Raw genomic sequence first — 12,699 nt, forward strand, 5'->3', positions numbered from 1 at the left:
TTTTTCTTACAGTTTTCAGAATGAATGGAGCAGAAAAAATATCAAATGCTGCGGGTACAGAAGTGGTCAAAGCTGAATGTTGCATAACAACATATCGCCTCTGTTGCACCAAAAGTCTCATATTCCAAAATATAACAGCGCTATAAACACTGTAAATCAGCAGAGAAAGCTCCAGCACTTCTAAATGAAAGGAAATATTTCCATGCTGAGTAGATGGGTACATAGAAGCTGCAGTCTTTTTTTATTCTAGACCGGCAGCAATTACAAAGGGGCAATAAGGCCCATGCAACTGCAATTAAAACTGTATATTTTTTCCATAATGATTTACATGTGAGCTCCATTAAGCTCCGGAATACAGTTTTTTTTTTCCAGCAGTAAACAAAACATTCATGCTGTGAGCAAGAGCTAGTTCTCCTTTCACTGATTAGGGTCAAAATTGATTTCTTCATTTTAAGTTTCATAGCCATAAAGCCAAATAGCCCAACCTTACTTTCCTACCCAGTGATGTCTAGAGTCAGTGCCAGGGGTTGATATAAAGACATACAACACCACGTCCCATAATCTCCCTTTACAGAATCATACAAAATGTTATTGGTACATTCTATACATTGAAAACAATGGCTTATATATATCATTGGTATAAAAAAATTAAAATCCTTGAGTATCGGTTTATTTAGGAAAACAGATTCCTCTTAAACATAAAGACTCTCCCACTATATCTAGAAGGACTGTAGGTCAAACAGATGTAACTTTACAACAGGGATGGGCAACCTGCAGTCCTCCAGAGGTAGTATGCATCCCACTGACAAATTTAGTGTTGGGAATTGTAGTTAACATAATTTTGGAAGGCATGGGCCATGGGTCATAACTGTTTGCTTTTGAATCTGAGGATCAATTGCAATCTCACTGAACAGTTATGTCCCATGTGGGCCCCCTTAAAGTCGCTGACTAACTCAGAGTTGGAGAGCTGAAAAGTAGTGTGCTGTTCTATGTTAGACAGCCAGTTACTCCAGCCTTTATATATTACATTTTTGGCTAGCTAACTAACTATATTACAAACATTTTTTTATTTTGCATAACCTATATATATATACCTAGTTTTTATTTTTACACTGAACTGTTCCTTTAAAGAGATAGACCATAAAGGAGAACTAAAGCCTAAATCAGTTTAAGGCTAGAAGTGCTGTAGTTTACTGCTAAAGGGCTGTGGCTTCCTTGGGCTGGTACAGAAGCCCGAAATACATGGTGTAACATATCTAGACTAATTCTTTGTTGAGCTTCTGTTCTCTTTTCATTCTCAGTAAGATGTATTTTCACTTTGAGTGCTGGGATGAATTTGGTTGAAGTTCAGGTGGGACATCTCTGAAATGCAGTAACAATGGAACTTTAAAAGCAGGTTGTTACTATATACAGTAAAATGTAAATATAAAGCCACTGTACAAACCCTTGTAGATAAACCTACTTGTTTTAAACAGTTACACAAGACCCACGGAATGATCCAAAAAAGGAAAATCAAATTGTACCAAAAAACGGAAATTGACGTTAACACAACGTATTAGGTAACGATGCACACGTCTGAACATATAAACACGGCTTAGATATTCAGAGCCTGGAAGTCTAGCAGCAAAACAAAACTATTTGCATACAATATAGTGCAATGGATATTTGCTTACGTTTCACTGTCTCAAACAGTTTCTTTGTTCCTCAGCCTACAAGAAGTGGGTAAGAATATCTAAATAAAGATGTTGGAACATTTCAAGGCTGGCGAGAGCTGCGGTGCAGCATCTTGTATCTCTGCAGCCAAGTAAGAGTTAAAAATTCAGATCGATCCAGAATAGCTTTTGCGTTCTTCTGAAGACTTCTAGGCAAAGCTGTGTTCTGGATAACTGAACTTTATGGCTCCCCAATAGCAAGCACGGACAAGACATACTAAGCCTACAAGATAAGCGACAGCCCAGGAGACATATGTGGCATGGAAGCGCCGTGCAAAGTCTTGTGTTCCGACCTGTGAAGAAACACAACTTTGTTACATACTGGCTTCAGTTTCTAATGTGGGATCAGTATTAAACATAATCATTGTTCTATATACAGTATACAGTTATGGGATACGAATTACAGAAAGGCCATCTCCCATAGCCTCCATTTTAATCAAATAATTCAAATTTTTGAAAACAGTTTCCTATCTCTCTTTAATAATGAAACAGTACCTTGTACTTGATCCTGATATAATTAAAAGATAGTAAAAGATTGTTATTGGAGGCAAAACAATCCTATTGGGTTTATCTAATGTTTACATGATTTTTTAGCAGACTTAGGGCAGACACGTGGAGATTTATTTTATAATAAAAGTTGAGTCAAGCAGCCAAGTTTTAAAGAGTTTCATAAATTATCCTTATTCATTTTGTAAATTAAACAAATCTTTCCAAACTGCCTTCCTACTGGCTAGAATTTAAATCGCCGGCAGGATGGCACTCAAATCGATTTGTTTTCCGAAGTCGCTGAAGTTTTGCAACTTTGGAAAACAAAACGCTCAGAGTGCCATTCCGCCAGCAATTTAGATTCAAGCCGGCAGGAAGGGAAGATTAATCTGATTTACAAAATGAATAAGAATAATTTATGAAAATCTTTAAAACTTGGCTGCTTGACTCAACTTTTATTATGTTATAGAATTAGTAATTTTTTTTATATTTTTTTAATGATTTGCCCTTTTATTCTGACTCTTTCCAGCTTTAAAAAGGGGGGTCACTGACTAATAACATTTGTATTAGACAGTGCCAATAATCTGGCGGATGTCCACAATGATACTGGCATTCTTGGGATAAAAAAAATTAAAAAAAATGCAAAAGTGGGTAAAAAATATGGCAACTTGATTGCAGAAACTGCATTTTTCCCTTTGCGCTTTCCCGAATTGCATCCTTTGCATTTAAACATCTGCCACATGATATTGCCTTTTTAGCCCAAACCAGGTGTGCTGATACTCACTGTTAAACCAACTCCAATAAAGATGCAGATCATTCCCATTGTGATATATGTACAACAGCGTCTACGTGGGAGCGCACTACCAACAGATGAGCTGAAAAACAATAAAGTAAAATAAACATCCTTTCCATTAACAGTTTCTTGCCATTTAACCTGTGTGTCATACTAAATGTACAGTATATTATCAGCCGAAACATTTAAGGATATATAAACTTTTGTTCAGGGCGATATGTGTGTTTTCAGTTATGATTATGATTATTAAATAACATACAATTCTGTGATATCAGTTCCACCTGACCAATATGTCAAAATAAAAGAATGGTGTTTTGCAGGATCATTCATATTTTGCCAAAAATGGTCCACATCTTCCAACTTCTGCTAGGGGTATGTCAACTCCTGAGCCCAACTGTATGAATAATTTAATATATATTATGTGTAATGCCAAAGGCACATCCAAACCGATCCATTCCCATGCTCTCCTTGCTGTTAAGTTCATCGACAGGCTTGGCGTCAGCAAAGTAGAAAAGATTGTGGCACAGAAACATGAGAAAATTTGTGCCATTGCCCTAAGCATATCAAAATATCAATATATATTATGTGTAATGCCAAAGGCACATCCAAACCGATCCATTCCCATGCTCTCCTTGCTGTTAAGTTCATCGACAGGCTTGGCGTCAGCAAAGTAGAAAAGATTGTGGCACAGAAACATGAGAAAATTTGTGCCATTGCCCTAAGCATATCAAAATATCAATAACTTCAACAGTGGCAGATAAACATTGGTGTTTATCTGACAATTGTCCAATGTGCTGACACTATGCATTAAATTGTCCAAACTGCCAAACCAAATCTGGGAAACAAAACACCTTGCTGTTACACATATGCTGCTCAACTTTCCTGATGCAGCTATAACTTGTATATTGTATGCTGCTAAAATTTAAGATTTTTTTATTATTCCATACTACACTAGATATTTGCTTACTAAGTTACTCATGTTGCATCAGAAACTCACAAAGTAAAGGTGTCTATACAATCATACATAATTAGGTTTTGTGTGAATTGTGGACTGTGTGTGGGCTCCAAATAAGTGTCCCGACAAATTTCGTACCATGGCGATTATTTAGTCGTTTAGCCAGGTTAGAAAATTTCTGTAGCATAAAGATAATATCTTTGCAAGGATTGCCCATATGGCCATATCCGTGGGTGTCTGTCACTGGGACTTAACTTCATACAATTGTTGTCAATTAAATGGCCAGAATATCATCTGATTTGTTATTTTTGCTACTTTAATCCTACACTTTAACATTCACCATACAACGAATAAAATCTGAACATGCATAGCCAGCCTTAAATTGATTTTTTACTTTGCACTTGGCAGTCCCAAATCATCTTGGCCTGTTTATGTGAGGCATTAATGCAAATGAATTGACCTGAATTGGGACAAAAATCTTGATTTTGAAGGGCTGCCTTTAGAAGTATTGGGGCTCCATATGTCCAGTTGACCATACCCCATAAAGTCTGGCCTGCCCAAACTGGTCCATTTGAGAGAAAGTCCTGACCCCCAGCTAGAAGCAGGCCCCTGACAAGGCTTTCCACTGGTCTCCTCGGTGATGGAGGAATCAAAAACATAATCACTTTAACACGACCATGTTGACACTGTTGGACATGTAGTGGAGTGTCAGCAGAACATTTTCCAGGGGGGGGGCAAGTTAGCTAATATCACATAGGGTAGCATCCCACTGTAGATGAACCTATCCATGACAATGCAGTAGATAACGTAATTAAGGCTTGTCTTTGGGTCGGAAATAGAAAAAAAAATTTGTGTTGTTGGGAATTCAATTTACAAGCAATTTCTTCAAACTAGCTGGAGAAGTCAGAGTGGGGAAACTGTCCCCTCTTGCCCCCTTCTGCAGAACCCATGCATGTAGTCACTACCAATAGCATAACACCAGTTTCTAGTAGGACTGTCCACACTAGTAATACAATACAATTCTCAGTAATCAACTCAGTAGCCATCAAGTAAGCATGGTAATGAATTGTTCATAGTCAGTGCAGCCTTGTTGCAAACACTTATATGCAATAAATCGTTGTTTAGCCACACATAACAGAATGACTCTCTAATAGATAGATAAGGAGCATCAGCAATAATGGAGACAGCCAAGCCTCTTATTGTACTGCACAAGAGTATAGTAACTTTTAGTTATGCCACTGTTAATAAGAGGGGAAGAATACTAACTTAAAATAACTTTTTAGCATTTATTTAATTTTATTTTATTTTTGTTAAAATATAGTACACAGAACTGCTGTGTCTATTAAGAATGAACCAACATCTAGTGTGATTTCCAGATAGAAATCCTCAAAGTTTTCTTTCCTGTGACTGTGAAATTTCATTCGTTCATGAGCCTGGTGGGTGTGGACATGGAATAGGGTGTAGCCTGACATCTCGATATATGCATAATACATATCAAGTATATAATTCCCCCCTGGGGTAGGAGGAAATAAACTAATTTGAACAAATCCCCACAATAAAGGGAGAATTCCTCCATTTGTAATGGGGGTATCACTTTGAACAGGTAAGTAGTAATCATATAGTATAGCAGCCATAAAAATATTTTCTCTACAAAATTGGCATCATGTCCTAAAAAAAGAGGAGATTAGGCGTCAAAACAAAAACAAAGTTAAGTACAGCACTGTGTTTAGACTTTTAAGGTGCCAGATATCATTTTGAATTTCAGGCTGGACATATACGGAGTTTTAAAAAAAACGCTTTATAATAAACAGCAAGATTGAAATATTGTTTTCTACATTATATAAAGTCATCTTTTAGTTGAACTAGCCATTGAAGTACTGTTTCATCAGCAAGAGTTCCCATGGCAAGGACATACCTGAAAGCTTTTCCTGGAGCTGATCCATTTTTCCCTTGAATTCTGGGGACTTGGCAGTTACTAAGATATGTGTAAGGTTTTTTTTATTGACTCAAAACCTTTCTATAAAGAAAAAGCTAAGCTTAACCTGATGAGTGTGGTGAATAAAACTGCAGTTGGAACAGAATTTAAGTTACTGCAATATGACAGAACATTTTATAAATGTGGTCCCGCAGGTTGTCAGATACTAACAAGCATTGGCCAATGTTTGGTGGCCTTTATGGTATGTGGCTTGATCTGTCCCAGCCTGTAAGGCAGATAAAGTAATTGCTCTTGGAGGAAGGCTAGTGAAGACTGAGTTGGATTTGTGCAAGTGTTGGGGCAGCTATAACAAGCCCGACTAATGTGCAATGTCAGTTTATTTGCAGGAAACCATTTTTATGTTGCCCAAGATCTGAAGATACTTTTCTGTAGGGCCCATAACTTATAAATGTGGTACTTGGCAAGAGTACGTATCAACACTTTATCAATAGCTTTACCCACAGACAGGAATTATTTACCTTTGGTATAATTTATGATGAAGAAAAGAAGGTTCGTACAGGTATGGGACCTCTTATCCATAATGCTCAGGACCTGGGGTTTTCTGAAAAAAGGATCTTTCCATAATTTGGATCTTCATACCTTATATGTACTATAAAATCATGTAAATAGTAAATAAACCCAATAGGCTGGTTTTGCTTCCAACAAGGATTAATTATATCTTAGCCTGGATCAAGTACAAGGTACAGTTTTATTATTACAGAGAAAAAGATAATCATTTTTGAAAATTTGTATTATTTGGATAAATTGGAATCTATGGGAGATGGCTTTCTGGATAACTGGTTTCCAGATAACGGATCCCATATCTGTACAGGCAAATTCTATAGCATATCTATGACTACAATAGTTCATGTTATAAAATGCTCTGTCACATGGGAACAACTTGCATGTGAAATATTCCGCCTCACAACCCAAAAGGTAGAAACTATGTGTCTCGCAGCTACAGTCACCGATCCACCTTCCTGAAATTGGTCGTGTCCCAAAACACAAGTAGCCAAATATGAGAAATAACTTACATTTTTTTGCAGTGTGGGCACTTTGCCAGTGTGTTAAACCTCAGCTCCATCCACTGAAAAGAAAAACACACAAAAGTTGCCTTAAGATAATATTATCTTTCTGCTGACATCACATGGAGCTCTTGGAATAAAAACAAACACTGGTTCTGTTAATTCACTGCTGCTCCTGAGTGCCAGCAGCTGCCCAGTTTATTGGGATTCGCAAGCTGAAGAGTTTCCCAGGCCTTGGTAAGGATGAGATTTGTCACTAATTGACGTAACACAGACACCGCATTAGATGTAATGCAATCTCACCGTCATCTGACATATGTAATGTGCCAAGGAAAACTAAAATATAGTCGCAAGGAATATTCATTCCCAGAATACTACTGTATTTCCAGTGAATATTCTCCATTTCAGTGCTGTCCAACTTCTATGGTACCAAGGGCCAGAATTTGTATGGCTTCCGTGGTTGAGAGCCATAATGGAAGCCAGTGTTGACCACTCCATGTTTTTAAAACACACTTACATTATCACAAGAACGTTTAAGACCATAGCCACATTAATGGTGGTACCAAACGGTACTCCAAATGGTTGGTGCTCACTGCAGGGATATCACTAATATGTGCTAAATTGAAGCCATATTATAAAATACCCTTAAATACATATGCTGCCTCCTCCTCTCCTGTGGATAACACAGCAACCCCATGCATCTTAGGGCGTTAATTAAACACCTTAGGGGCCCCTTACAAAATGTCCAAATGCTAATAAACCCACAGTACAAACCCTACCAGGCTCACATCCCACAGGTAGCGTAAGACAGGCAGAGTTTGGCACACACAGGGAGCATAGGGCAGGCAGAGCATGGCACACACAGGGAGCATAGGACAGGCAGAGTATGACACACACACATGGAGCATAGGGCAGGCAGAGTATGGCACACACAGGGAACATAGGGCAGGCAGAGTATGGCACACACAGGGAGCATAGGACAGGCAGAGTATGGCACACACAGGGAGCATAGGACAGGCAGAGTATGGCACACACAGGGAGCATACGGCAGGCAGAGTATGGCACACACAGGGAGCATAGGGCAGGCAGAGTATGACACACACACAGGGAGCATATGGCAGGCAGAGTATGGCACGCACAGGGAACATAGGGCAGGCAGAGTATGGCACGCACAGGGAACATAGGGCAGGCAGAGTATGGCACATACAGGGAACATAGGACAGGCAGAGTATGACACACACAGGGAGCATAGGGCAGGCAGAGTATGGGGCACACAGGAAGAATAGGGCAGGCAGAGTATGGCACATACAATGAGCATAGGGTAGGCAGAGTATAGCAAACACAGGGAGCACAGGGAAGAAAGAATAATCAGAAGACAGGGAAATCAGGACCACTCTTATATGTGCTACATTCAGTGACACAATGGTGGTGCCTCTCCAGCAGTTTATATGAACAACAGGTGAACAATGTGGGCAGTTTCAGTCTGGGTCTCAGGTGTGAACAGTACAGGGCTTTAGGGGTGTGACCAATAGGGGTGTTGCAGGTGTGAACAATGTTGGGGGGATTACAGGTGTGAACAATGCAGGATTTTACAGTCTGAATTTGAGGTGTAAACAATGCAGGGACCAGTTAATATCAGTAATGATACATTTTAAATTTTATACAATGTAAGCAGTCACAGCAGGCAGACATTCATGTGGGGGTCGCGGGCCGGATGCGGGCTGCCAGTTGGATAGCACTGCTCCATGCCATCATTCACTGGCATGAAATTACAATAATCAGTTTATAAGCATAGGTACGTATGATTTTTGGATGTAGATAACTGTATACCTGCCTTATAATTATAGACAGCCCCAATCAAATCAGTGGCAACTAGTTTTGCAACTCACAAGATGTCAGTTTGAGTGACATCTGGCAAATGGTTAATGAATGCACAGGAGAGTGGGAAATTTAATATCTCAAGATTTGTTTTAGTGTAATCCAACAGGTTTAAATGGGGAATATCCTAAAGTCCCCTGCCTTTCATTTGCATTTGTTACTATTGTGTTGGCCATTAAGTCCCCTCCCAAACCCTACGGGTATATTTATCAAAAAGTGAAGTTAAAGATTGCCATAGTCCGCCACTCTCCATTCATTTCTATGGGATTATGAAAGGCATATTTCTCAAAGGGTGAACTTTCACCCATTGATAAATACTCTTTTAAAAATCCCATAGATATGAATGGAGAATGGTGGAATTTCACTCTAGTGGACTGTGGTGATCTCTAACTTTACTCTTTGATAAATATACTCCATAATTGCACAAAGCTAGAACCGTCCTGTGCCACTGTATTGGGGAGAGAATGCAAAGCTGTGCAGCACTGCTGATGACTGCCATCTTGGCCACTTCCACTCCCTTCTAGGATCTCTGTGATTTGCAATGTGTTTACAGGAGCAGGACCACAGATAGGGAGCAGAAAGAACTGCTGTGGTCTTCACAGGCTATCCAATGTCATTTCTTTTCTTTCTATGGAACTGCCTATGTCAGACCCTGGTGCTCTCAACCAGGAATCACCCCCGCAATCTCCAGCTGCCACAGACTGCATGTTTCTGTTAACCCAATGGAAATCAACTGCCAGCAGGAAAGGGCACTTAGGATCAAAGTGGTCAACTTTCTTTGTGTGCCACACACTCATTCATTAGCCTGTCATGCTTGCCACTGAATGGAAGAAGAAAGGGAAAGAACAACAAGCAAGGGATCCTAAAATCTGCTGGAACTCAAGTAATTACACCCGGTTTATTTAAGACAAGAGTTTAGCAATATTTTTCAGCCTGTTACTGGCAAATTGCTGTCACTGATGCGCCACTTTATTGCTTTACTGATTGCTCAAAAATATATTAGCAAGAGGAAGACCTATGTTACAGAACACACCATCTGCCAGCATCAATGTAAACAAACTATACTAGGGCAGATTTTCTCATGCTCCCTCACCCTCTCTCTGTAGCTGTCTCGTCGTCTCTTTCTTTATGCATCCTGTAGAAGACCATGCCCTACACAAAAACTACAGTTAATGCATTTATCCTGGACTGGTGTGTATCCGAGGGGCCCCTTAGGGTGCAGAAAGGACCTAGATAAAAGTTTAAAGGATATATTATGCTGCTTAACCATTTTTAGGTTTTCAGCAAATACATCAGATGTTCAAACTGCAGCCCTACAGCTGGTGTTGAACTGCAAAAAAAGAAATTGCACAAGATTACGGATTCTGAAAAGAATCTGTTGTGCATTAATGAAACTACCACTCAAGAGCTAGAAGGGATTATTTGCAAACGCCACTGCAGTTGTGGTCACATTTATCCTGGAATTATAGGAAAACCCTATATTGTGGACGACAAAAATCACGGTAAATTGCATCTATAATTGCATTACTAAATTAGCCTTATAGCCTGGGTGACCCTGTCCATTTCAGGCAGCCCTATTTCTGATACAGTAGAAATTAAATTGGTCACCAGCCATGCTGTTGAATTTACAAACAGTGTGAAAAACATACTGCAAAATAGCTTTATTTGTAAATTCTAACAGACTTAGATGAATGATGTTTCATCCATTTTAACCATGTAAAGTCTGTTAGAGAATACTGAGAATTGGAAAGCTACATTCCAAAATGTTAGGAACTCCCTGGGAAAATTGATAAGGTTTTACATGGGGCAGTGTTCATTTAAGGAAAAAAATTGCTCAATACAGATAAAATAACAGTAAAGCTCTTCACCACGATCCTAAAATAGTTGCACCCCCCCCCCAGTAAATTCAGCTTTTCTTGCCCTGTAAGTGAACTTTATGCAAAGTTCTGCAGTAGATTATATTGTCCTACATTACCCTGGAAATAATGTTGCTGTTTAAAGGAGAAGCAAACCCTAAAAATGAATATGGCTAAAAATGCTATATTTTATAAACTGAAGTTATTGCACCAGCCTAAAGTTTCAGCTTGTCAATAGCAGCAATGATCCAGGACTTCAAACTTGTCACAGGGGGTCAACATCTTGGAAAGTGTCTGTGACACTCACATGCTCAGGGGGCTCTGGGCAGCTGCTGAGAAGCTAAGCTTAGGGGTTGTCGCAAAATTATCAAGCAGAAAATGAGGTTGGCCTCTCATATAAGCGATTAATACATTCCGGTGTAGTAATTATCTGTATTAATTACTAATCGCCTTATATTGTGACATTTCTATTCTATGTGTACTGTATATTGTGAGTGGGTCCCTAAGCTCAGTAAATGACAGCAGCACAGAGCATGTGCAGTGAATTAGCAGAAAAGAAGATGGAGAGCTACTGGGGCATCTTTGGAGACACAGATCTTTACTGCTAAATGACTGTGGTTGCCTTGAGCTGGTACAGAAGCCCAAAACATAATGTACAACATTTTTAGCTACTTCTTTAGTTAAGCTTTAGTTCTCCTTTAAGAACGCGGTTTACTCACTGCTGGAAAATGTATTGGACTGTAGTGAGGAATCCATTCCTATGATTTCTATTTCTTTTCTGGCAACCAACAGGATCCCTTTCTTGCTTCATGGCAAAGCAAAGATATTTTGAATTTTCTCACTATTATAGGTTTTCACTTACCAGAAATGTGTTCCCACAGTGACCGCATACTACCCTGGTACCGTCTGGCTGGACTGGGAGAGCGGGTTGGGCTGGCTGCTCTTCAGGAATCAGCATCACAGGACCAAGATTAATGATACGTCTGCTGTAAAGAAGAAATTTATTTTTGCCAAAAGCTACGACAAATAATTAAGGATTGTAAATAGTTTTCTTTTACGGCTGTGACTACAAGGAAGTCATTAGATTGATGATATTTTAAAGAAAAATAAAGTGAATTAAAGGATAAAGGGATTTTACAGATACTATTAACATGGGTCCACTAAAATTGTGTAGTTTAAATAGTAAAGCAGGAAAGGCTTCAAGATCTTAACCTGTGCAGATCAAAGCAACAAAGAAAAAGAGATCTTGCCATATGTATATTACACACATAATATAAAACCTAAAATGTCCTTATTTATAATATTTGTAATAAAATGAATCAATAGAAAAATTATTCAGTGAGGTTGATTTAGGGCTTTATACTTTACAGCCCTAAAAGGGTTTATCTCATTGGTTAGCATCTGGCTGTGACATAGCATTTAATTCAACAATCCAAAAACTGTGTTTTTACATGTATATCATATATGGAACATACCAGTTTGGTCTTGGGCATCCTATTCTCCGTGATATATCCTTGCATATAAGAAGACAATTACATGGACACCTGACATATTTCTTTCCTAAAGGTGGGGTTTTGATTGGCTATAATAAAGAAAATGGAAGATGTTAGGAATAAACCAATGCAAGATATCGTAACTTTAAAGCAAAAGTAAACCTAAAAAGTAGAATATGTCTAGAAATGCTGTATTTTATGCACTGAACATAATGTACTAGCCTAAAGTTTATTTATCCCCACTACAGTAATAATTCAGACCTTCAAAGCTGAGCCCAGGAGCTCGCCATCTTGTATTTTGTTAGGCCGTCTTTGAGTGTCACTGACATGCTTAGTGTGCTCTGGGCTGTGGTTGCATAGGGGTCTTCAAGCAGAAAAGGAGTTATTATAGAAGCTGATGCCAGGGACTGGCCTAGGCAACTATAGCCTTTCTTCAGAAGACTTCTATAGTTTATATAAACAAAGCTGCTGTGTAGCCATGGGGGCAGCCATTAAAGCTGGAAGAAAGGAGAAAAGGCACATAGCA

The 12,699-nt window shown here is 38.9% G+C and overlaps 1 protein-coding gene across 1 annotated transcript in view; it reads right to left on the reverse strand.

Moving 5' to 3' along the window:
- Positions 1-1,069: 1,069 nt before the first annotated feature.
- Positions 1,070-12,699, reverse strand: part of pip4p2.L (phosphatidylinositol-4,5-bisphosphate 4-phosphatase 2 L homeolog) — a gene marked incomplete at its 5' end in the record, with an annotated part of 36,238 nt that continues 24,608 nt past the window's right edge. The window contains 5 exon segments of the mRNA NM_001095826.1: positions 1,070-2,005; positions 2,983-3,073; positions 6,956-7,008; positions 11,543-11,666; positions 12,156-12,262. Of these exon segments, the coding sequence (NP_001089295.1) occupies positions 1,862-2,005; positions 2,983-3,073; positions 6,956-7,008; positions 11,543-11,666; positions 12,156-12,262 (519 nt within the window). The 3' untranslated portion in view covers positions 1,070-1,861.

The sequence above is a fragment of the Xenopus laevis genome, chromosome 6L (genome assembly GCF_017654675.1).
Source record: "Xenopus laevis strain J_2021 chromosome 6L, Xenopus_laevis_v10.1, whole genome shotgun sequence".
Lineage (NCBI taxonomy): Eukaryota > Metazoa > Chordata > Amphibia > Anura > Pipidae > Xenopus > Xenopus laevis.